Below are 21,382 nucleotides of genomic sequence, written 5' to 3'. Positions count from 1 at the left end.
CAAACCATTCCCTGATTTCTGAGGGGCTGCGCGGGGCAAACGCATCTCTCCTGCTGGGAATGCCGCAGTTCTGAGGGGCTGGGTGTGGAAAACACATCGCTCGGTGTGTGAGGAGGGAGCGGGGACAGCGAGCCGGGACATCACACCGCGCCTTGAGCATCACCCACCGCATCCCCCGAGCGCTTCTTCACAGCGACAATCCGGGCCGTGAGGGAAAAACAACACACCCCTCCACCTGCGAGGAGGCAGCCGAGACGGGGGATGAGAGGTGTTGATCAATACGAACACCTGCCCGCGGTGTTTGCGGAGCGGGTTGTGCTCCCCGGGCTGGGGCAGCGCTGCCCTCACGGCCCCGCCGCGCATGCGCAGTGCTCTCTCCCCGCCGCGGCGGCTGCGCGGGCGCAGAAGCTCCGGGTCCCTCAGCGGCTCCGCTCCATCGGTGGCTCCGCTCCGTCGGCGGCTTCTTCTCCCTCAAAGGCTTCGTTTTCCTCAGCATCTCCGCTCCCGCAGAGGCTCCGGGTGCCGCAGCGCCTCCGGCTCCCTCAGCAGCTCCGGGTCCCGCAGCGGCTCCGCCTCCTTGCGAGCCGCCTGCGGGCTGGCACCGGGGGAGCAGCGGGACGGCACCGGGACACGGCAGCCGGCGACAGCCGCAGCATGTCGGCCACGCTGTACGTGCTATCCACGCTGGGCGGATACGTCCTCACCTCCGCGCTCCTCCTCAAGTGCCCGGGGCTGCTCCACCGGCCCAAGCGGCAGCGCTTTCGCTGCCGGCACATCTCGCACCGTGGCGGTGAGTGAGGGGCGGGCCGGGCAGGGTGAGGGGGCACCGCGACGGAGGGCTGGCCCTGCCCAGCGCCGGTGCTGGGGGCTCCGCGGACCCCGGGAGATGCTCCCCCAATTCCCGGGCGATGCTCCCCCGAATCACCGGGCCATGCCCCCCCCAATTCCCGGGGGATGCGCCTTCCCAATTCCCGGGGGATGCTCCCCTCATTCCCGGGCCGTGCTCCCCCTATTGCCGGGCGATCCTCCCCTCCTTCCTGGGAGGCTTCTCCCCCCTAATTCCCGGGCGATGTTCCTCCCTCCGCCTCCCCAGTTGCCGGCCCGTGCTCCCCCCCATTCCCGGGAGGCTTCTCCGCACTAATTCCGGAGCGATCCTCCTCTCATTCCCTGGTGATGTTCCCCCCCCATTCCCGGGCGTTCCTCTCCTCATTCCTGGGAGGCTTCTCCCCTCCAGTTCCCAGGCGATTCCTCCCCGCCTCATTCCCGGGCCGTGCTCCCCCCATTCCCGGGCGATGTTCCCCCCTCATTCCCGGGCCGCTGCTCTCCCTCCCCGGCTCCCGTGCCTCGCAGCGGGGCTCCCTTCAAACCCTCCTCCCGCAGCCTAATTTTAGGTGCCACCTGCTGACCAGCGCTTCGTTTCAACGCCGAATTAATCTCCGAAGTCAAACGGCGCCGGCCGAAATCAGCTTTGCTTTGCATGGAGCGTGATGGTTTCCTTCTCGACCGTTTATATTCTTGCTTGTAACGACTCGCTATTCTGGTATTCCTCTCCCTGAGCAGAGACATCTCTGGCTGTGCCTTAGATCAGGTGCAAAAGATCAATCTTTCCTCTGACAGCCTGTGTGCTTTGCTTTCTGCTTTCAGGAGAGACATGATTTGCTGTGCCTGTTCCTGCTCCCCTTGCTGTTACAGGCAGTGGATGGTGCAGGGCCCTGGTAAAACCGATCCCATTTGAGAGTCTTGTCCCCTCCTTGTCCCAGGCCTTGTGGGTTGGCTCGTTGCTTCGATGTCAGATAGGTTTTTTTAAGTTTCCTCTACCTTTTCCCAAGCGTTGGGAGGGAAAAAATACAGCAAGTTGTGTTTTCCTGTTCTGTGAAGAGCAGTTCTGTGCTTTTCTCTGCTGTCTCACTCGATTTGTGGAAATAGTCAGTTTTCTAGTAAATATTTTTAATATTCTATGCAAGATAAGCTGAGTTTAGTTTGTGATATCATATCTAGTGCCAGTTTATGCAAGGTTTGATCACAGTTCCAGCCAATGGTCCTTAACTCTTGCTCTGCCTGGAACTATTAAAATACAAAAGCTAGAGCTGATCCCTTATAGTTTTTATTACTTGCATTTCTTTCATTTTCTTAATACAACAGTTCAAGTTTCTTTGTAACTATAGTCTTAAATACAGCATAAAATGCACCTTTTGGTGGGGAATACATATATATTACCTGTTTATTGGTAGGTATGTGTTGTTTAACTAACAAAGTTCTTGAGTTTTACCTGTTTGTGTAATTTGCAAGTGGTTAAAAACTTGCAGGTGACTTTGTTGGGACTTGGTCTGGTCTCCTTAATCCTCTCACTTCTTTGCAAGGCCCTTAGTTAAGACACCCAGCCCTGAGCCTGCAGTGCAAATGTTTGGGCCAGTTGCTCTAAGCTCCATTAGAACAGGAAAGCCTTACTTAGGGGAGGATTATTCCTTGGGCCCTGAGAGGCAAAGTCCGGGGTCTGTGGACTGTTCTGAATCCTGTGGAACCCTCCCCAGGCAGAACAGCCCTGAATGTCTCTGACAGCTTTTTGCTCAGGCTGCAGTTCACTTACTCTTTACCGTCGTGGTGTTTACCCTGTAACATAAATTCCTGTGGGACTTAAGTTCTCATCAGGCTTTAGTCACGCTGTAGCTTTAGCAGCAGTGTCAGGTTTCCTGTTGCATTACTCCAATTAACTTCGGAGATCAAGATAACACTTCACTTGCTTGGCTTTTTCCCCTCTGAGATGAAACCTTGTGCGTGAAGTTTTTTAAGGCTGAGGATTTTGAATTCTCTTGTTTCTTTGTGGAAGAATTTTCCTCTCTCACTTTATAGCTCATCAGCAGAATTGTCCCTGAATTATTTCTTCTGCATAATTTTAAAATTAGTAAATCTTGGTATTCTCTGTTGGACTCCTCTGTCAATGCCGGCAGCCTTGAACTGCAGGGTCTTTGAGACAGAGTAGGATTATGATTTGTTATGTTTATAAACTGAATTTCCTGTATTTTAATTTGTTCCCATTCCTCTTGTCCTTTCCCTGGGCACCACCAAAAGGACTTTGGCTCAGTCATCTTTACTCCCTCCCATCTGGTATTTACATGTTGGTAGGATCCTCCCCAGCCTCTCTTCTCCAGGCAGAACAATTCCAGCACTCCCAGCCTCTCATTGTGCACAAGGATCTCTCATCCCTTAATTCTCACAGCCCTTCTCTGGACTTGTTGCAGTAGATCCACGTTTGTGTTGTCCTTTGGAGCCCAGAACTGGGCACATCCCTCCAGGTGCGCCAGAGGGGAACAGTCACCTCCCTTGACCTGCAGCGTTCTTCCTAATGGGCTTCCTTGCTTTAAATTTGGGGGAGAAACCCCAAAAGCCTCTGAGGGTCACCTGCCTGAGCCAGTGCTTGGTGCTGACTCCCTCTTGGCCATGGTGGTGCTTTCAGAGTTGGAATCTGCCATGGGAATGTCGGGGTGTTCCCACTGTGGCTCTGGGCGTGCTGGGGGAGGTCAGTTCCTCATGGCAATGTGACAGCACGTGGGTCTGGAGGTGCTTTGAGGAAGTGTCAGCAGCCCTTGGGTCAGCCCAGGCTTCTCATTTTTCAGGAGGGAAAATGATGTGGTTCATCAAACCCCCCCTTGCTCTTGTAGTTCCCTTTCCTGGGTGGGGTTTGTGAAAGCGCTTTGCTGATTTAGAACTCCTGTTTCAGCTGATCTCTGAACTTTGTTCCTCCTTTCCTCCAAGTGCTCCAGCTCAGGCCTTGGACTCACCAGACCTACCTCCCTACCCTGTGACTTGTTACATCAGTCACTTAAGGTTTTATTTTTGGAAATTTCTGCCCAGGAGTGTTAGGATATTATTCTTTTGGTCACAAATTGAAGACTGACTTGGGTTTTCCCCCCTTCTTACCATTCAGGATGTAGGGACTGTATTGCCACAGCTGACAAATTATCTACACCCTTCAATTATTATTATTGCAGTTAATTGGTAACTAATCATCCAGGCCCTGTGCTGGGGTTTCCCATCTGTTGGGCAGCCAGCAGATGGATACCATGGGGGTTTTGTGTTCTACTGTCCCTCGGTCACTTTTGCCACTCAGCCAATTCCTCCTGCAATCAATTTCCATAAAATATGGGGGACTGTCTAACCACAGAGGCTGTTGTGGATTTCTGCATTGTTTTATGGGAAACCCTGCAGATTCTGTCATTATGTTCCAAGTCATTACATTCTTTGACTTTTGTAAACCTCCCAGTGTGAGCTCACCTGAGAACAACAATTTTAAATTGCTGGTTGTGCATTTCTTTCATTAAGTAACTGAACACAGTCTTGGGTAAATATGCCCTGGTGAGGTCTTGTTAATAGGCCAGGCCTTAATTGGAGCTTTTGTAATTGCTGTTTACAGTCATTCATTACTGTCAAAGAGTAGTTAAAATTTGCATAGATATCCTCATCAGCACGTGCATCTTCCTGAGGTGGTTTTGGTTTTCAGTCCATAATATTGCCAATTTTCTGAGGAAGGGAGAAGGCACAACGTTTTCCAGTCCCTAATCAGGTTGATGTTTCAAAGGTTTTTAAGCAGAGAATGAGGGCTTAAGAGTTGCAGAGTTTAGTCCTGCCTGAGAGAGAATTTAATTTGTCTGTCCTTTCATTTATTAACTGCAGTGAAACATTTCATTCCTCTTGTGTGAATCTCCCTTCTCCAGCAGCAGCAACCTTTGTTGACAGATTTGTGCTGTTTGGGGGAATATCCTTGCACTGAAAGAAGAGGTAAAATAAATACTCCATTTTGAATATTCCAAGTGTTACACAATTCCAAGATATGGTGGGGTTTTATTGTATTTTTAATTTTTTTTACCTTGAGAAGGTCCTGTCTCTCCAGTAGGTTGTTGGCATCAGGGATTTCTGATTCGAGCTTCTTCACACCCATTCCTCCAAATACTTCCTTAAGATGTGTCCATTTAAAAATCCATTACTTTTAAAATTTATTTTCAGTGGGGTTGAGGGGAGGAGAAGGATGTTGTTCATGTTTTATTTTTGTTATTTCTGCAGGTGCTGGAGAGAACCTGGAAAACACGATGGCAGCTTTTCACCAGTGAGTACCAAAGGAAACTCTGATGCCTAAATCAGGTGTTCTCAGTGTCTTTTAGTGAGTGAGGCAATCGGGGCAGGTGGGACTTCCCTCAGTTCTTTGGGGTGCAGTGTCCTGTTTCTGAAAGCCACATCTCCTTTGGGTGACTCCTGTGGATTCCAAACATCAGTTTGAACCAGCAGGAGCTGAGACACCACTAATTGGCATCTGTCCCCAGTTACACATGGAAACAGAACCCCTGGGGCCTGATCTGCTGTGCTGGCTCAGAAAACAGGAAACAATTCTGCTCCCGTGTTCAACAGTGATCACTCCTGTTGGTTTATTTGTCATTATACAGCTAAAAATGTTGTGTTATTTCCCTGCATGCACTTGAGTCACGCAATGTGTGAAAGCCTCTTACCCAGGGGTTTAAAACAGGGTTGGTACCAGAAAGCCTTTTAAGCCTCCAGCATTTAAGTAGTGAATTCTAATAAGGTTCTCAAAAGCATTTGAAAAAGAAGCATATCTAAAACTCCAGCTGCTTATGAGAAGGGACCAAATTATGTGGGCTTCTCTTTGTTTTGGTGGGGGGTTTATGATTGGCTTTGTGCTAAGTAGCCTCATCAGTTTGCCCTTTCCCTCCAGCCTGAGGAGTGCCAGCTCTCCCAAGCAAATAAAAAAAGTACTGCATTATTTTCTATCTCCATGGAAGCTCAGCAGAGCTTTGTGTGGTTTTCTTTTTTTCCTGCTGGTCTGCCTTTCTTCAGGACTGCCACCAGACTTCCTGAAAAGTGCTTCTTTATTGTTTCCCACCCCTATTTCTTAATTTTCATTTAATATCATACTGGTACTATAAATGAAGGGCTCTTGCAGAGGAATTTACACTTTAATCATTTTTATTTCATGCCTAGAAATAAGTTCTAGTCCTTAGAGCAAGGATTGTGCCAGGAGTCATTTTGTGAGGATTTGCCTGGCTTTCTTCTGACCACTTGAATTATTTTACAGCTGGAGGGTGACCAATGCTTTGAGGTGCAGTTTTTGAACCCAGCTGCCAATAGCAAAGTTCAGCTGAGTAACAAAGCAGTCAGAGCAACCACCTTGTGTTGGGCAGTGGAAAATCTGGTTCTTCTGTGAAGGGGTAAAGCCTCTGTCCTTCCCATCTGCTCATTCCCATCTCCACAGGCCAGGCAGCACCAGGAGCTGGGTGGAAAGTCGTTGCTGTGGATGGTGGAGGATTGTGTGGATTGGCTCAAAGGGCTGGTGGGAACTGATCAATTTATGATCCATCAGAGTTTGTGAAGCCAAACCAGCTGTGTCTGCAGGAGCTGCTCCTGCAGGTTTGGACAGGCAGGAATATTTGGGTATTGCTGGAGTTGGAGCCAGAAGAAGAATGTGTGTCTGCACATGGTTTTGCCTTAATGACAATCATCTTTATTTGTGCTATTTACACTTCAGCAGTGATTGGAGAATATCCAATACTGTTACATGATAATGAAGAAATTATTATAGTAATATAGAACCAAAGTGTCTGAGGGGAGAGGCCTTACTGGCCATTGCCAGTTCTACATTAGCTGACCTTAACAAATACTCTGGAAATCAATGGTAAGCTTTTTGTACCAGAGACAGTATATTTTTGGTTTTGCATCTTTAAATGCCTGATATTTTAGGGAGGGTGGGCTGTAATCGTGTTCTGCTGCATTTAAATGCATCTGTGGTGGGTTTAGATTTTAAAATAACTGATTTTAAGCAAGAGCACTCTGATCCTGATTTGCAAATGTGAATCTGCTTCATGAGTTGAGTTCTGGAGCAGCTGGATCTGAATCCACATGGTGTTCTGAGTCTGGAGCCTTCTCTGGAGCAGTGTGGATTTGACAGGTTATTGCAGAGCTGCAGAACAAGCTGATTCCCAGCTGGAAAAGCTCAGCACTTCAGGAAGCTCATTTAGCAGTGAGGGCCTGGCAAATTCCCAAACTTGTTAACAAGGAAAGTTGTTGTTCTCCTCTTTCCCTGCAGCATCAGCCCTGATTTTCTCAAGCAGTCATATTTCTAATAAATTTTGCTGGTTAAATGCTACTGTGTGGTGCTAGATGGGAACATCTTCTCCCAGTCTGGCAAATCTCCTGCAGCAGATTTGGAGATGCTTTTCCTCAGGAGGAAAAATCACCCAGAACAGCCTGTGATGCTTCCATATGTAGCAGGATTTTGTTCCTCTCCTAGTTTTTAATTAGCATCACAGGAAAACAATTCACAAATTGGTTTTGACTTGACAACCCTCCTCTTGATAGTTATCCCAGCTGGGCTAGAAATTGTGTTAACTTTAAGGGGGCATGTTCTGATCTTTTTTCTGGTTTTTATTGCATTTGTGCTCAGCAATCACTAAAGCCCTCAAGGGAGAGGCTGGCCCTGAAGTCCCCGAGCTTTGGGTCCCACGTGGGCACAGCAGGTTTGCTCCTGGGTGGGTAAAAAGGATTTTGAGGGCAGAGTTCACACTTCCATCTCCCTGCTGGAATGACACCTCCTGAGCACCCTTTCTAATTAAATGAGCAATTCACTTCTCTTGCAGTAAAGCTTGGGGTTTTTTTTTGTTCAGGTGTGAAGTTTCTTGTACTTATTTTTCATTGATATTATTGCTATTCCCTGCTTTCTTTACTTCTCCTGTGAGCCAAGCTGCTGTGGAGTGGATTTGGGATTGGATTAGAACTTCTCAAAGCAGTGTGGTTAAAAAACTTGGTTGTAATAATGCCAAGGTCATGGGTTCAATCCCCTGTGTGGGCCCTTGACTTAAGAGTTGGACTCGATGATCCTTGTGGGTCCCTTCCAACTCAGAATAGTCTGGGATTATCAGGCTTGCTGTGTTGGAACAGGAATAGCTATTTTTCTTTGAAAAATATGACTGGATGTTTTAGTGGTTTGTTTCTTTTTAAATTAAATTTATTTCATTAAAATAATAATCTTTTAAGGTTGTTTTGCTACTCCAAAAAGCCAGGAGCCTGAAAGCCCCACTGTTAATTTCCTGATACATTAATCAGGAATGGGTGGAAATCAGGTTACAAAAAAGGCTTTCACTTGTCTGTCATTTGTAGTTTCTATTACCACAAATTTGATTACTTTTTGTGAGAGAGCTCCCTTCCTCCAGTGAGAAATGTGGTGCCACTAATAAACATCACACTCCAAATTCTGGAGCAATACTTTGGGATCAGAGTTCTCCATGCTGAGGTGTGGGCTGCACTCACAGATGTGCTGCCTCAGTTCCATGGAAGAGGAAGCCAGAGCTTCAGTGTTCCAATCCCATCTTTGATTCCTTTGTTCCTGCCTCAGCTTCCCACTGCAGCAGAGTTGTTTGCTTCCTCCTTTGCAGTGGGATTGGGAGGATCCATTGCACCAGAAAGGACCTAAAGTGTTTCCAGTGGGATGGGTTTATTGACTGATGTTGGAATTGGACAAAGCACTTGTGTGGTTCAAGGCAGACATGTTTCCTTCCAGTGCTGTTAATTTAGGGACAGACATGCTGGAGCTGGACTGTCACCTGACTAAGGATGAGCAAGTGGTTGTGTCCCATGATGAGAACCTGAAGAGATCAACAGGAGTCGATGTCAACATATCTGACCTCAAATACTCTGTGAGTGGAAGAGAAAATGTGGGGGGAGATGCTTAAAAATGGGTTTGTAGAGTGGCTGACGTGGGCAGGAAGGCTCTGTGTGTGTGTGGTACCCAGAACCAAAGGAGAGGATTCATCTTGTCTTACCAAACAAAAAAACCAGTCCAAAGTTCACCAAACTCCCTGTGCAGAGGATCCAACCTGGCACATTCCAGAGGGGGATTGGCTCCCCCAGTTGGAGGGTTGGCTCTCTGGAGCTGGGCCTGTCCTGCCACACCAGTGACAGAGCAAGGATAGTCAGCAAGCTGCTCCTGTGTGACCAGCTTCCTACTGGGAAAACTGGTGGGTGGATCCCCCCTGCCTCACAGAACTGCCTTTCCATCTGGTCTTTAAGTGGAGTTCTCAGAATTTTCAGGAAAACCTCTGGAAACGTTTTGCCTTATTCAGCTCCAGGTAATATAAGAAAGCCAAATAATCCAAACAGTGCTGAACTTGGTGCTGCCAACTCACTTCTTTGGTGAGAAGATTTTTTTAAAAATGCTATTTTTTCCCTTTAAAGATTAATGGCTTATGAATTACAATTCTTTTGTCCTTTAGGAGAATTTTCATGATTACATTCTTGCTTTTGACCTAGTATTCTTTTCCCTTTGTTTTTAAGGAACTACCACCATATCTCTGCAAGTTGGATGTCACATTTCAGAAAGGTAAGTTTATCTCTTGCTGGTTCCATTTGCAGTAACTAATTCCATTTGTGGAATGGAAGTGTGGCAGTTTCCTATTTCTCCAAAGAGGGTATAAAAGTGGTTTTGCTTCTATCAATATCTTGATAAGTTTTAACAGGAAAATATAAGCCTAGCTTTGGAAACCAGTAGTTACTGTAGGTGTGACTTTAAGCTGAGAAGGAAATTTTGTTCTCATTTGGTGTTTTTCATATTAATCTTGTTGCATTTGGTGTGTGGTAACTGAGCCTGTGTTTGCTATTCCAGGATTTTATTTATCACTGCACTCCCACTGTTGCTAAATAATTTCCGAGTTTCATGAAGTTGAAACCTAAATGTGCAACATGCTCGGGGCATTTTCATTATGGAAACGAGCTTGTCATAATTAATTACAGCTGAATGAAGTAATTCCTTGTTTAAAAATAATCCCAGCAACTTTATACTTTTCAAAGTTTTAAGATAGCAAGTGCTGTGACATCTCAGCTTGTATAGGTGGTGTATTAAAGGTGGCCCTGAGCAGTGACCCCTTTGTTTCCCCAGAGTGTCAGTGTGAGGGGAAGGACAACCGAATTCCCCTGCTGGAGGAGGTGTTTGAGGCATTCCCAACAACCCCTGTCAACATTGACATCAAAATGAACAACAACGTGCTGATCAGAAAGGTACCTGAAAACCTGGGCTGAGCCAATGGAACGTGGCACAGAGTCAGCCAGGCTGGAAAAGCCCTCTGAGGTCACTGAGTGCAGGCTGCAGTGATGCTGACATTCCCAAAGGAGAGTTTCCTGGAGGTGTGGCAGCCTGTGCTGCAGAGATGGGTGTTCTTGGGCTGTGTGTGAGCTCCTGCTCTGTGTGGGAGGTAACTCAGGAGGCAGAGTGGTGATCCTGGGCAAGGAGTTCAGCAAACAGCTCTTTGGGACCTTCACCCTGAGCTGGAGCTGCTGCTGCTCTGCTGGGGACACACCGGGCTGTGCTTCACAGGAGGGGTCTCCCCGTGGGCTGTTGCCCAGCACAGCAACATGGAACGTGGTGTTACTGTGTGGATGTGTCCATCTCAGACTAGGAAATCTGCTTATCCAGAGAAGAGCAACGAGGCTGGGGAAGGGACTGGAGCACAAGTGCTGTGGGGAGAGGCTGAGGGAGCTGGGGGTGTTTAGCCTGGAGAAGAGGAGGCTCAGAGGTGACCTCAGCACTGTCTAGAACTGCCTGAAGGGAAGTTCTGGCCAGGTGGGGGTTGTTCTCTTCTCCCAGGCACTCAGCAATAGGACAAGGGGGCACGATGGGCTCAAGCTCTGCCAGGGGAAATTGAAGTTGGAGATCAGAAAAAAATTCTTTGCAGAGGGAGTGCTCAGGGATTGGAATGGGCTGCCCAGAGAGGGGGGTGGATTCCCCATCCCTGGAGGTTTTTCAGCTGAGCTTGGCCGTGGCACTGAGTGCCATGATCTGGTAAAGGGACTGGAGTTGGACCAAGGGTTGGACTTGATGATCTCGGAGGTCTTTCCCAACCCAATCGATTCTATGATCTAATTATTTTTAAATTATTTAGGGCTTTTTGTAGGTGTTAATGGCCTTTTTTGTGTTCTCCTGAACACCTCTTTGTTTCCAATCAAGGCATCACACTCATCTTAAGATGGGAGAGAGAATAGAACTCTCTTTTCTGGGATGATTTACATGCTTGAAAAATAGCAAGTGGAGTTTCAGCTAAATAATAATATTTCACATCTATGTGCAGAATTTTCAGTGAACCCTTGTGAGAGTTGTGCATTTTGTGCTGCAGGTTTCAGAGCTGGTGACTCAGTACAAGAGAGAGCACCTGACAGTGTGGGGGAATGTCAATTATGAGATTGTATCCAAGTGTTTCAAGGAGGTAAGATGAGTCCAGCTAAGCTTTGTTCTTGCCTGGCTGTGACTGTGGTGACAAAATGCCCAGAAAAGCACCCTGTAAGTCCAGGTTTTGCCAGCTAGGCCAGACTTGTACTTGTGAGAGATTGTGTGCTTGAATTGTGTTCTGCTGTACTATACTGCTAAAATAAGCCAAGCACAGTTAACTCCCCTGTACTCTGCAATAAAATAATTGATGAATTAAGCTTAATTATGTTTTACTCTTATATAGGGCATTACAGTGTTATGTCAGGAATTCTTAGGGCCTGTTTTGCTCATCATCCATCTGATGAGAAGCAGTTTTTCTCAGGATTACTTGTTGTCTTTTCTTTCCATGAAAATAATGGATGTGGCCACTAGTTGACACAGTTGGATCAGTGTAAGGCTGGTTTACAGCTATAATTCCATTCCTTTTTGTGCTGAGGAATTTTACAACTTAGAATTAAATTGAAATTGTTCTTGTTCCAAGGCAGGTGTGAACCTGAGTGGAACTGGTGTAGTTGAGAATACAGATATTGCTCCAATTTATCTGTGCAGGACAGCACCCCATTTCCTACCTGAACAACAGTTGTATTTGTTCATTTTTCATAACATCAATGCCCAAATGTTTTAATTCTTAAACCAACATACTTAAAATGTGTTGAGGAACAAGTTGATGTGATGTCAGCCTGTAACAAACCCTGTGCTAAAGCACATCCTCTTCTTTGTGGCAACACCAGGCTAAGAGGGGATGCTGTGTGGTGTTGTGCAGTGTAGGGAGAGCTGAGGGCAGGGACAGAGGCAGGACTGTGACCTGTGAAACTTGACCAGTTCAGGTCCCCTTTGCCCCTTCAAGCTGTGTGAAACTTCTGCTTGGATTTCAAGTTACCAGAAAGAGAAATTCAAGTTGGGTAGCAGGAATATCCTAAAGAGTCAGCAGCCTAATCTTTGGGTGCAAGTGCTAAACTTTAAACATGTATTGAGGAGTAAATTTATTTGTAACAGACTCAACAGTCTACCAAGATAACTGAGAATCTTTCTTTCCTGGCTCCTGCAGAACTCTGACATTGCCACCATCTTCTGTGCCCAGCGTGTGCTCCTGCTGCTTGGCCTGTTCTACACTGGTCTGCTGCCTTTCATTCCCTTCAAGGAGGAATTCTTTGAAATTCCCATGCCTTCCATCATCCTCAAGTGAGTCACACCCTTGGGTGGCTTCTGCACTGACAGCACCATGGAAAGCCTGTCCTGGTGCCCTCTCTGCACTAAATGGAGCAGTTCTGTTCTCCCAGGCACTCAGCAATGGGACAAGGGGCCACGGGCTCAAGCTCTGCCAGGAGAAATTGGAGAGCAGAAAAATCTTCTTTGCAGAGAGAGTGCTCAGGCATTGGAATGGGCTGCCCAGAGAGGGGGTGGATTCCCCATCCCTGGAGGTTTTTAACCTGAGCTTGGCCATGGCACTGAGTGCCATGATCTGGTAAAGGGACTGGAGTTGGACCAAGGGTTGGACTTGATGATCTCAGAGGTCTTTTCCAACCCAATCCATTCTATGATTCTATAAAACTAATCCTTGCACTTTTCTCCCTCTGGGGCTGAGGCCAGTCAGCAGCAGGGTGGGAATGAGATTTGCTCTCTGTTTCTCATCCTTGACTCAAAATGCTGCTGAATGCCCATCTCTGCTGCTTCTCTTAAATGGAGCTCATTTCTCTTGTATAACCCAATTCTAAGTCACTGTCTTAGTCAGTGAAATTACTGCTCTAATTTGAGCAAAGGCAAGATTAATTCTTCGTGTTCCTTTTGCAGGAACATCTCAAATAATATTTTAATCTGTGCTCTGATAATTTTTTGCTTCCTCTGCAGGCTGAAGGAACCACAGAAGATGTCAAGAAGCCAGAAATTCATTATCTGGCTGGCTGACACGTAAGATTTTCATCTGATTAAATTTTTATTTATATTTTGCCTTTATATTAACAGTTGACTCAAGCAACTAAGACAAGCTATTGCTATAGCTGGGCATTATATTTTCTCTTTTTTTTTCTAGTTTTTTGCCAGTGCAGCATAAATCATATTCAAATCTTGTGTGGGTGTCCTGTTTGCTTTTATTTTTCATGCACTGGAGCCTTTTGAGGTGCAACAACAGTGGGCATTATTCCAGCTGAGTTATTTAGCTTCTGTTGTTAAGTGTGTCCAGCTAATTAGCATGCAATTAGCTACAGAATGCAGATTTCATTTGTGTGACTGTTCCTTGGTTGTCAGAGGAGGTGCTGTTTGCCTTAGAAGGAACTCTTTACATTTTAAGGATGTCAGTACTTGGAGGACTCTTAGTCCCAGCTCTGAGGCTGCAGGGAGTGGCTCCTGCTCCTGTCTCTGACATCTGTTAGTTGGATTTCTCAAGTGGCCAGTGGAATTTCCATGTCTTTGGTGTGAAGGGTACAAAAATCTCTTCTGAAAGCAAAGGTTCCTCAGGTGTGGTGCTGGGCACCTGTAGGAGGAAGGATTTGCTTGCTGGAATTGATCCTCAGCAGAGCTGGATCCCAGGAATTGGCATTAGCTCTGCTTGTTGTGTCTGTGATAACCAGTCTGGAGCTGCCTGAACAGAAAGTTTTCTATAATTCACTTTCTAATCACTTTCTTGTGGGAAACGTTGACTCAAAATGCTGTCTGGAAAGTTTATTACAGAGCATCAACAGACCCTGAAAACTTGAGTTGTATTTGAGGTTCTGAAGTGCTCTGTGTCTCCTTTGCACAGGTTGCTAATGAGGAAAGCACTGTTTGACCACCTCACAGCCCGGGGCATTCAGGTACAGTGGGCAAGGCCAAGGCTGATGTGCTTTTAACCCAGTGGGGATTGATGGAGATGGGTTCTTGTTCTCTCCTCTGTCCTGTTGTCTCACTGGGATCATAAATTGTCTTTTAGTTCCTGAGCAGTCGCTCTGCTGTTGGATTTCTGTGGTTGCAAAGAAAGATTTGTGTGCTTGGAAAAGGAGTTTTTAATTTAAATCCCTTTCAGTTTGGGGGTTTTATTCCATTTCAAATGTAACCCTAAAAATCTGCCCCCACCTGTTGTGGGGCTTTCACAAAATGATATTTTGACTTTTAGAAAGATCTAAAGTCTCAAATAATGAAATGGAATTGGAGTCACCACTAAAAATGCCCCTTTTGAAAGGATGTATTTGGATATGTTTGTGTGCAGGTCTTTGGCATTGTAATGGAATAATTAATCATTTTAAATAATGTGGCATCATGAAACAATTTAGGTCAAAAGTCACCTTTAAATTAAAAACTCAGCATTTCCTGCAATAACTTGCTCCTCTCTCCCCCTCAGGTGTACATTTGGGTACTGAATGAAGAACAGGAATACAAGAGAGCATTTGATCTTGGAGCAACTGGAGTGATGACAGACTATCCCACAAAACTGAAGGAGTTTTTACATAATTATCCAGCATAAAGGAAGAAAACCAAGGAAGTTCTTGCAGAATAGATTGTGAGCCAAGGATTTTCTTCATTTACAACAGAATTGGGGCAGCACACACAGATCATTTTGCTGGAAAGATGTCATGGGATGATCTGTGACCTTGTTGTCGAGTCACTACCTAATGTAAAGGTTGTCTATTTATTTTAAAACTTTAATTACATAGTTTACATTTGTAAATAGCTCATTTAGCAACGGCACAGTTCACAAGTCATGATGACTAGGGACAAAGCTGCTGGGTAGGGTACCTGTAGATAAAATGAGCATTATCTTACCTGTCCCAAGTGCTCCTAAGCAGCTGTCAAGACATGTCAGTTATTCCAGTTACATTCTAGTGAGCAGAAACTGAAGAATTTCTGGAAGTGTAGCCTGTGTGTTTGCATTTCTTGTGTTGCTTCTAGTTTTCAGGTAACCTGTAGAGCAAAAGTTAAAAACCAGGCACAGGAGAAATAGCAAAGCAGCCTCTGTGGCTGTGCAGGTGGTGTAGCCTGGGAAGTGTAGTCAGTGAAAGTGGTCACTTTTTATCCAAAATCAGCTCAGTCAGAATGGATTTACTGTTGCTCTCACTGACAGGAGTGTTGGGCTGGAGTTGCAGCTGGATTTAGACCCTTCCTGGTGTGATGGGAACACTGTCACTGTTGGTCAGAGCCTGCAGTGTTTGAGCCAGGACCTGGTTTGGCCCCAAGTTCCACTTCAGGGCCCAGGTTTGCCCTGGCAGAGCTGCCAGGCTGCCCCGAGAGGAGCACTGCACTTCCTGCAGCTGACACTCACCTGGGAAGAGTCCTTTCACACAGGAAGGCAGAGTCCTAGAAGTCTTTTGCACATTGGTGGTTCTTGATGAACAGGAATGTTTTTGGGGTGAGGGGCCAAAGCAGACTAAGTTTGGTCAGCAGTTCCTGTTCAATCAATTCACCCACAGCAGATTTTTCTGCATATTTATAAAGGGAGAAAGTGTCAGTCTCGAATGTGTGTAAATTTTAGTCTTTGCTCTCCACAAAAGTACTTTCTATAGCCATGAAGTTTATGTGCATGGGAATAACTGTGCTGGCACAAGCCAGGAGAGGATGGAATGGGCTCAGGACAGGGAGGGCACTGATGGAATGGGCTCAGGACAGGAGGGCACTGATGGAATGGGCTCAGGACAGGAGGGCACTGATGGAATGGGCTCAGGACAGGAGGGCACTGCTGGCACCTCGAGCTGCTCTGTTCCTGTGAGAGGAGCTGCCCACGTGCCAGGCAGGAGCCTGCAGTTCCCCTGTGCTTTTGGGGGACAGAAGGAGTTGGATTATTGTGGCTTAATTAGACACAGTGGTGTGTATAAAGCTCAGTCATTGAATCATCAGATACTGCCACTAAACAGTTTTGTTCCAGCTGTATTTGTTTCCTTAAGGAACTTCATGTGGAAATGATGGGGTTTAATAATAAATACAGTGGCCAGATGCAGGAGTATATTTAATGCAAGGTAAACTCACTGTTCTGAACACTTTCAAAGGTCACTTTTCCCCTTGTTAGCTCAGATTTGGGAGGGTTCTTGTTTCACCCCACTGGCTGCTCTGCCATATTTGTCATTGTGGAGCATCTTTGCTGTTCCATGAGTCTGTGAGGAGGCTGTTAATGCCAAACCACCTGCAGGGATGGTGCTGGTTCTGCATTACCCTTCCTTTCTGAGGAGTATTTCTGTCTGGGTGAAGCAGGAAACTACTGGATTTGGGATTTAAGGGATTTTAATGATGGCAGCAAACGAGTTCATGGTAACCTTTGAAATAACTGCTGGTGAAGATGACTGCAGGTCCAATTTCCTCCTAATTTAATCAGCCTTGTAGAATGGAAGAGAGGACAATGTATCTTCCCAGCTGGTCATGGGAAATCAATGCCATTATTTATTTTGTACTGAGCTTTTTGTTACCCTGTCAGATAAGTGCTAATAATCAGCCAAGTCATAGCTCTGCCTGCTCTCTGGAACTCACAGAATAGTTGTACAACAGGCTCCATATGCAGTAAGGAAATTAAAAAATTCCACCTTTCTGTCTTAATCTGGGTTAATACCAGTTTGTAGCTCCAGATGGTTTTTATGCAGTGTGGTTTTCTTAAGCTCAATTTTACTGCTATTGAATTCCCAACACATGCAACTGTATTAAAATGCAAATACAATTCTGGTTTTAGAGGCTGCTCCCAAACAGCACTTACACATGAAAACTTCTTTTTAATGCTATGAAGAGCTAAGTTTTAAAATACCACTTTTAATCTCTCAAAGGACATGTGAGAACTTACTTTGTCTCCCAAGTTTCCCCATCACCACTGAATAAACTATTTTGCATTATTCTGTATCGAATGACAAAACACAGTTACTGAAATGAGCTGTAGTTTGTTTTATTTTAATATTTTTCCTCTCTCCCCAGCAGTAGTGTTGGAATTTTCTGCCTTCAGAGATGCTCAACACATTTTTCAGCCTTTAGACCCAACCAGTCCTGCATCTAATGCAGCTTTTTTGACTGTGGTGTTTCATACATGACCTCTTGGATAAATCTGCTACTGAATAGCTTAAATTTGAGTCAAATGACATGGGAGGGAGGGGGTTCAGTGCTGGAAAAGCTGCTGGATTTATTCCTTCAGCTGTCTGGGCTTTAGCACAAGACCTGAAGTTTGAAGCGAGTGGTGGTTCAGGGAGGAATCCGAGCACCAACACAGGGCTTGGCTGTGGTAACTGTGACAAACCCACGTGGACCTGAGGCAATGCAACATGTTCACTGGATCAGAGAACTGGTTTCAATATTCCATAACTGGCTGTGTGACTTTTAAACCACTTGTACAGAAAAGCTTTTGTTGAGAACTTGCACAACTTTGTCCAGGAGGATGTTCAGTTCGTCGCTCCCTTCGAGGGGAGGTTCTTTTCAGGTACTTTTAACCCAAAATATTGTTTTAACACTTATTTGTTCTCAACCCTGCTGCAGAGTATTTTATGTATGAAGGATGCTGTGTGTATTTCATGCACTTTTAATTTGCAGAAAGCCTTGGGCACCTCTCTGGCCCCAAAGCTATGAAGTGATTTCTCTTTTCATGTAAAGAAAGACTGATGCTTTCAAATGTGGCACATTAAAACATCTTTGCTCACAAAAGAGAGAAAACTGCACTACTGATTGTGACTTCTTTGCCTAAAATCCTGGTTTCTGTGATGATGGTTTTATATTTACAGTGTAGCAAACATTGAGCTTTTGTTAAACATGCTGTTTGGTAAATTTTGGGGATTAATTTGGGGTAAATTTGGGGATTAATGGGCTTAATCTGGTGCACATTTATAATGTTACAGGTCAGGTTTAGAAAGCACTGACAAAACCTCCTTCTGTGGCCTGGTTCTGACCTCAGGCTCAGAGTGTGGCAGTTCCCAGCTGGGGATGATGTCACATCCTATTTATTATGTAAATCACACCTGAATGGAACAGGGGAATGAAAATACCCGAGGTTGAAGTGAGAGCCTTCACTGTAACAGGGTTTTCTCTGCTTTTTTATTTTGATTAATAATCATATTTATCTATTTGATCTCCTAAATAATAAAGAGCTGGTAATTTAGACTTTTAAATATTTTATTGCAGCCTTTAAATTTTTCCTTTCTGTATTGTCCTGAGGACACTTGTTCTGTCTCCCCACACAGTGTGTCTTACCTGCTCATTTTTATAGGAGATTTCTGATAAAATTGTCCATGATCAGTGGATTATGGGGTATAAAAAGCCTTGAGAGTTGTCAGGGTGATTTGGGAACAGTAAAAAGGCTGTTTTGGGTTTATATTAACAGGAATTCCACTCGTAGCAGGTTTCTGTACAGTGTTTGTCCTGCCTGATGGATGAGCAGGTTAACATTCCCTCTAGTCCTAGAGGTGAATTTCCAGCTTTCCTACTGGATTTTCATTAAATTACATTAAATATTAGGTTTTAAGGTCAAGTGTAATTTTAAAGCCTTGAGGGGTTCATATTGGGTGAGGTGGAGGTTTGTGTGTGATGGTGTTGAGTAACTTCTAAAAGATTTTGGCAGGGTGATGAGAGGCTTTGGATGGTATTTTATTTCTTATTATATATTTACATATTTTATTTGCTCTGGATGGTATTTTATTTCTTATTACATATTCTAAGTGGTGAATAAACCACAATATGGAATTGGGAAGCATCAAGGAGTGTTCACATGTCTAACAACGTGGAAAGTGTCTGTGGTCCCCTCAGGTCGTGTAACCTGCCATCCTCAAACTGCTGATTCAGGATGGTCAGAGGAATTTCAGAATCCAAGAAATTCCTCTTTCTTATCCAGAGCACGAAGGCTCAAGGTGCAGGTATTTTAAGGAATATTCAGGATATCCTTTTCTGCATTGGTGAGCAAGAGAGAATGGATGAAATCCACAGAGGAGGATGAAATTGTGTAGAAAACAAAAGGCACCGAACCCGAGCAGATCCCGGCCGGTCCCTGCTCTCCTCCTGCCGCGGGAGGCCGCCACAGCCCGCGCATTCCCGAGGCATTCCCGAGGCATTCCCATGGATTCCCGTCGGGCTCAGTGCGATTCCTGGCAGCGGGAGGGATGGGGAACCCGCAGTGCAGAGCTGGGTTCGAACCATTGGAACTCGTCCAGATCCTGAGTTTGGCGCCGTTTGGGGGCTGGTGAAGGTGGACAGTGGGTTTATGGATGGTGGAATTCCTGATTCCAAACTCTGGAATGTTGCTATGGGAAGGAATAGGAGGGACGAGCTGTAGCCAGTGGGTTTTACAGGTGCACAGTCTGATGTCTGGGTGATTTGGGGGGGCAAGATGAAGCACTGGGGAGCAGTTGTTTGTTGTTGAACCAAAAATAGCGATGCTGCGAGTTGGGGGGGAAAAACCTGGTACTGATGGAAGCACTTGAAGTGCTTGGGGATGTTTCCCATCCTCTGGAAAGGTGTGAAATATTCCCACTTTACAAACAAAGGTGAGGTATCTTGATTAGAAATGCAGTAACACCAGCGGCGAACAGAACTAGGGAGTGCTCAGAGACAGAGATTTTTATCAGACTTTAAGCACCGCTTCTATTGCAGCACTAAAACTTTGGGGCAATATCTCAATGGGTGATCTGGTGCTTTCCCCCTCTCACCCTTGCCATGCCAAAAGTGCCCCCCAGGCAGCGATGCTTTATCAGTTGGGCGTTTCTAGTCTACATGATAATAAAGATTTAAGCAGTGTCAGACACTGAGCAGGGAAACAGCAGCTGAGCTGCTCAGGCTCCGAAACATGGATGTTTGCAACAGAGAAATTAAAAATCCTGCTGAGCTGTTCAGTTGGAAGTTAAACTGTCAAGCGGGTTAGAGCCAAATTCGAGATTTATTCTTTTTAAATGAATAGATTTCCCTAAAGCTCAGCCCAGTGAGGGTTTTCGTGATGCTCAAACTGTGCTTGAAAAGTTTGCCCCAGAACCAATCCCAGAACATGCAGAACTTTTTATCCTTGGATGTGAGAAAAGGGGAGATAGGAAACATTAATTAAAAAGTGTCCAAGGCCAGGCTCGTGGAAGGTGTCCCTGCCCCTGGCGTGGAATGATCTTTAAGGTCCCTTCCAACGCAAACTGGTCTGGGATTATGAACCCTGTATTTCTGCAGTGCTGCATTACTGTTATTGGCGCTCAAAGGCTGAGCTGGGACTAAAACCCATTCAAATTATCTCGTGCAGAGGTGCTGCGAGCTCGTGTCTTAATTATGGTGCTGGAAGGGGGCGGGCCCTAATTATGTGTGTGTGATGCGCAGATACGTGCGCACTGTCCAGCTGTGTGTTCTTAATGGAGCTGATGGAGCTTTCCAGGAGAAATCCGGACTATCTTCGTTTGCAATTAGTCCTCGCGGTAATTACGATCCGAGGGCAGGGTTAGCACTGGTGGGCTTTGGGGCTGTGCTTGGGAGCTGCTCCCACTCCGGGGGCAGCGCCGTCGCCCTCCCCTGCGCACCGCTCATCACCGCCGCCTATAATTGCCCGCGCGGGAGGAAGGGCGCAAATAACGCGCAGCCATGGGGAAACGACCACGGCTGCCCTTTTCCCTCTGCTCTTGGAGCCCGGGAATGGCAGGACCGCGGGGGGACGTGGCGTAACGCGGCAGGGCTGGCGCTGCGCTCCATACACACACACACACACACACACACACACACACACACACACACACACACACACACACACACACACACACACACACACCGCGCATCTCCCGCGCATCTCCCCCCGCGCCGGGCGGGCGCGGCCCCTTTAAGACCCCGCGCCGCGCGTGTTGTGCGGCGGCGCGCGCCGCGCTCCCATTGGCTGCGCCGCCCTCTCCGCCGCGCGCGGGCCCGCGTGTGCGCGCTCCCGCCCCCCGGCTCCTCTCCCCCCTCCATTCCCCGCGCTCTGATTGGCCCGGGCTGAATGGGCTGCGGCGGCGGCAGCCAATGGGCGGCGTGTTGCTATGTGGCGGCGGGAGGCGGTTGGCGCGCGGCGCCGCCGCTCAGCGCGCGCGGGTATAAGGGGCGGGGGCGGCGCTGCGGGCGCTGCGCTCCGGCCGAGCCGCGCTCGCTCCGCGCCGGGACGCGCTCGGGGCCGCGGTGAGTGACACACCGGGAGACCGAGTGTGCGGGTCGGCGGGAGCCCTCCCGGGGCAGCTGCGCCACAGCCGCGGCCCGGTATCCCCGCGG

The 21,382-nt window shown here is 46.7% G+C and overlaps 2 protein-coding genes across 2 annotated transcripts in view; both read left to right on the top strand.

Moving 5' to 3' along the window:
• The first annotated feature begins 410 nt into the window (after positions 1 to 410).
• Positions 411 to 18,374, top strand: GDPD1 (glycerophosphodiester phosphodiesterase domain containing 1). The gene is made up of 10 exons (XM_071575189.1): positions 411 to 790; positions 5,059 to 5,101; positions 8,561 to 8,696; positions 9,334 to 9,379; positions 9,935 to 10,053; positions 11,166 to 11,255; positions 12,306 to 12,439; positions 13,106 to 13,165; positions 13,995 to 14,046; positions 14,571 to 18,374. Exons 1-10 carry the CDS (start codon positions 655 to 657, stop codon positions 14,691 to 14,693), a joined length of 939 nt encoding a protein of 312 aa, XP_071431290.1. The 5' UTR covers positions 411 to 654; the 3' UTR covers positions 14,694 to 18,374.
• Positions 18,375 to 21,220: 2,846 nt separating this feature from the next.
• Positions 21,221 to 21,382, top strand: part of YPEL2 (yippee like 2) — a 38,288-nt gene continuing 38,126 nt past the window's right edge. Inside the window, exon 1 of the mRNA XM_071575051.1 lies at positions 21,221 to 21,292. The gene's annotated coding sequence lies outside the window, so the exon portion shown is untranslated. The remainder of the gene's footprint in view (positions 21,293 to 21,382) is intronic.

The sequence above is a fragment of the Pithys albifrons genome, chromosome 21 (assembly GCF_047495875.1).
Source record: "Pithys albifrons albifrons isolate INPA30051 chromosome 21, PitAlb_v1, whole genome shotgun sequence".
Classification (NCBI taxonomy): Eukaryota; Metazoa; Chordata; class Aves; order Passeriformes; family Thamnophilidae; genus Pithys; species Pithys albifrons.
The sequence above is the reverse complement of the archived record's forward strand: the minus strand, read 5'-3'. Positions and strand labels throughout refer to the sequence as shown.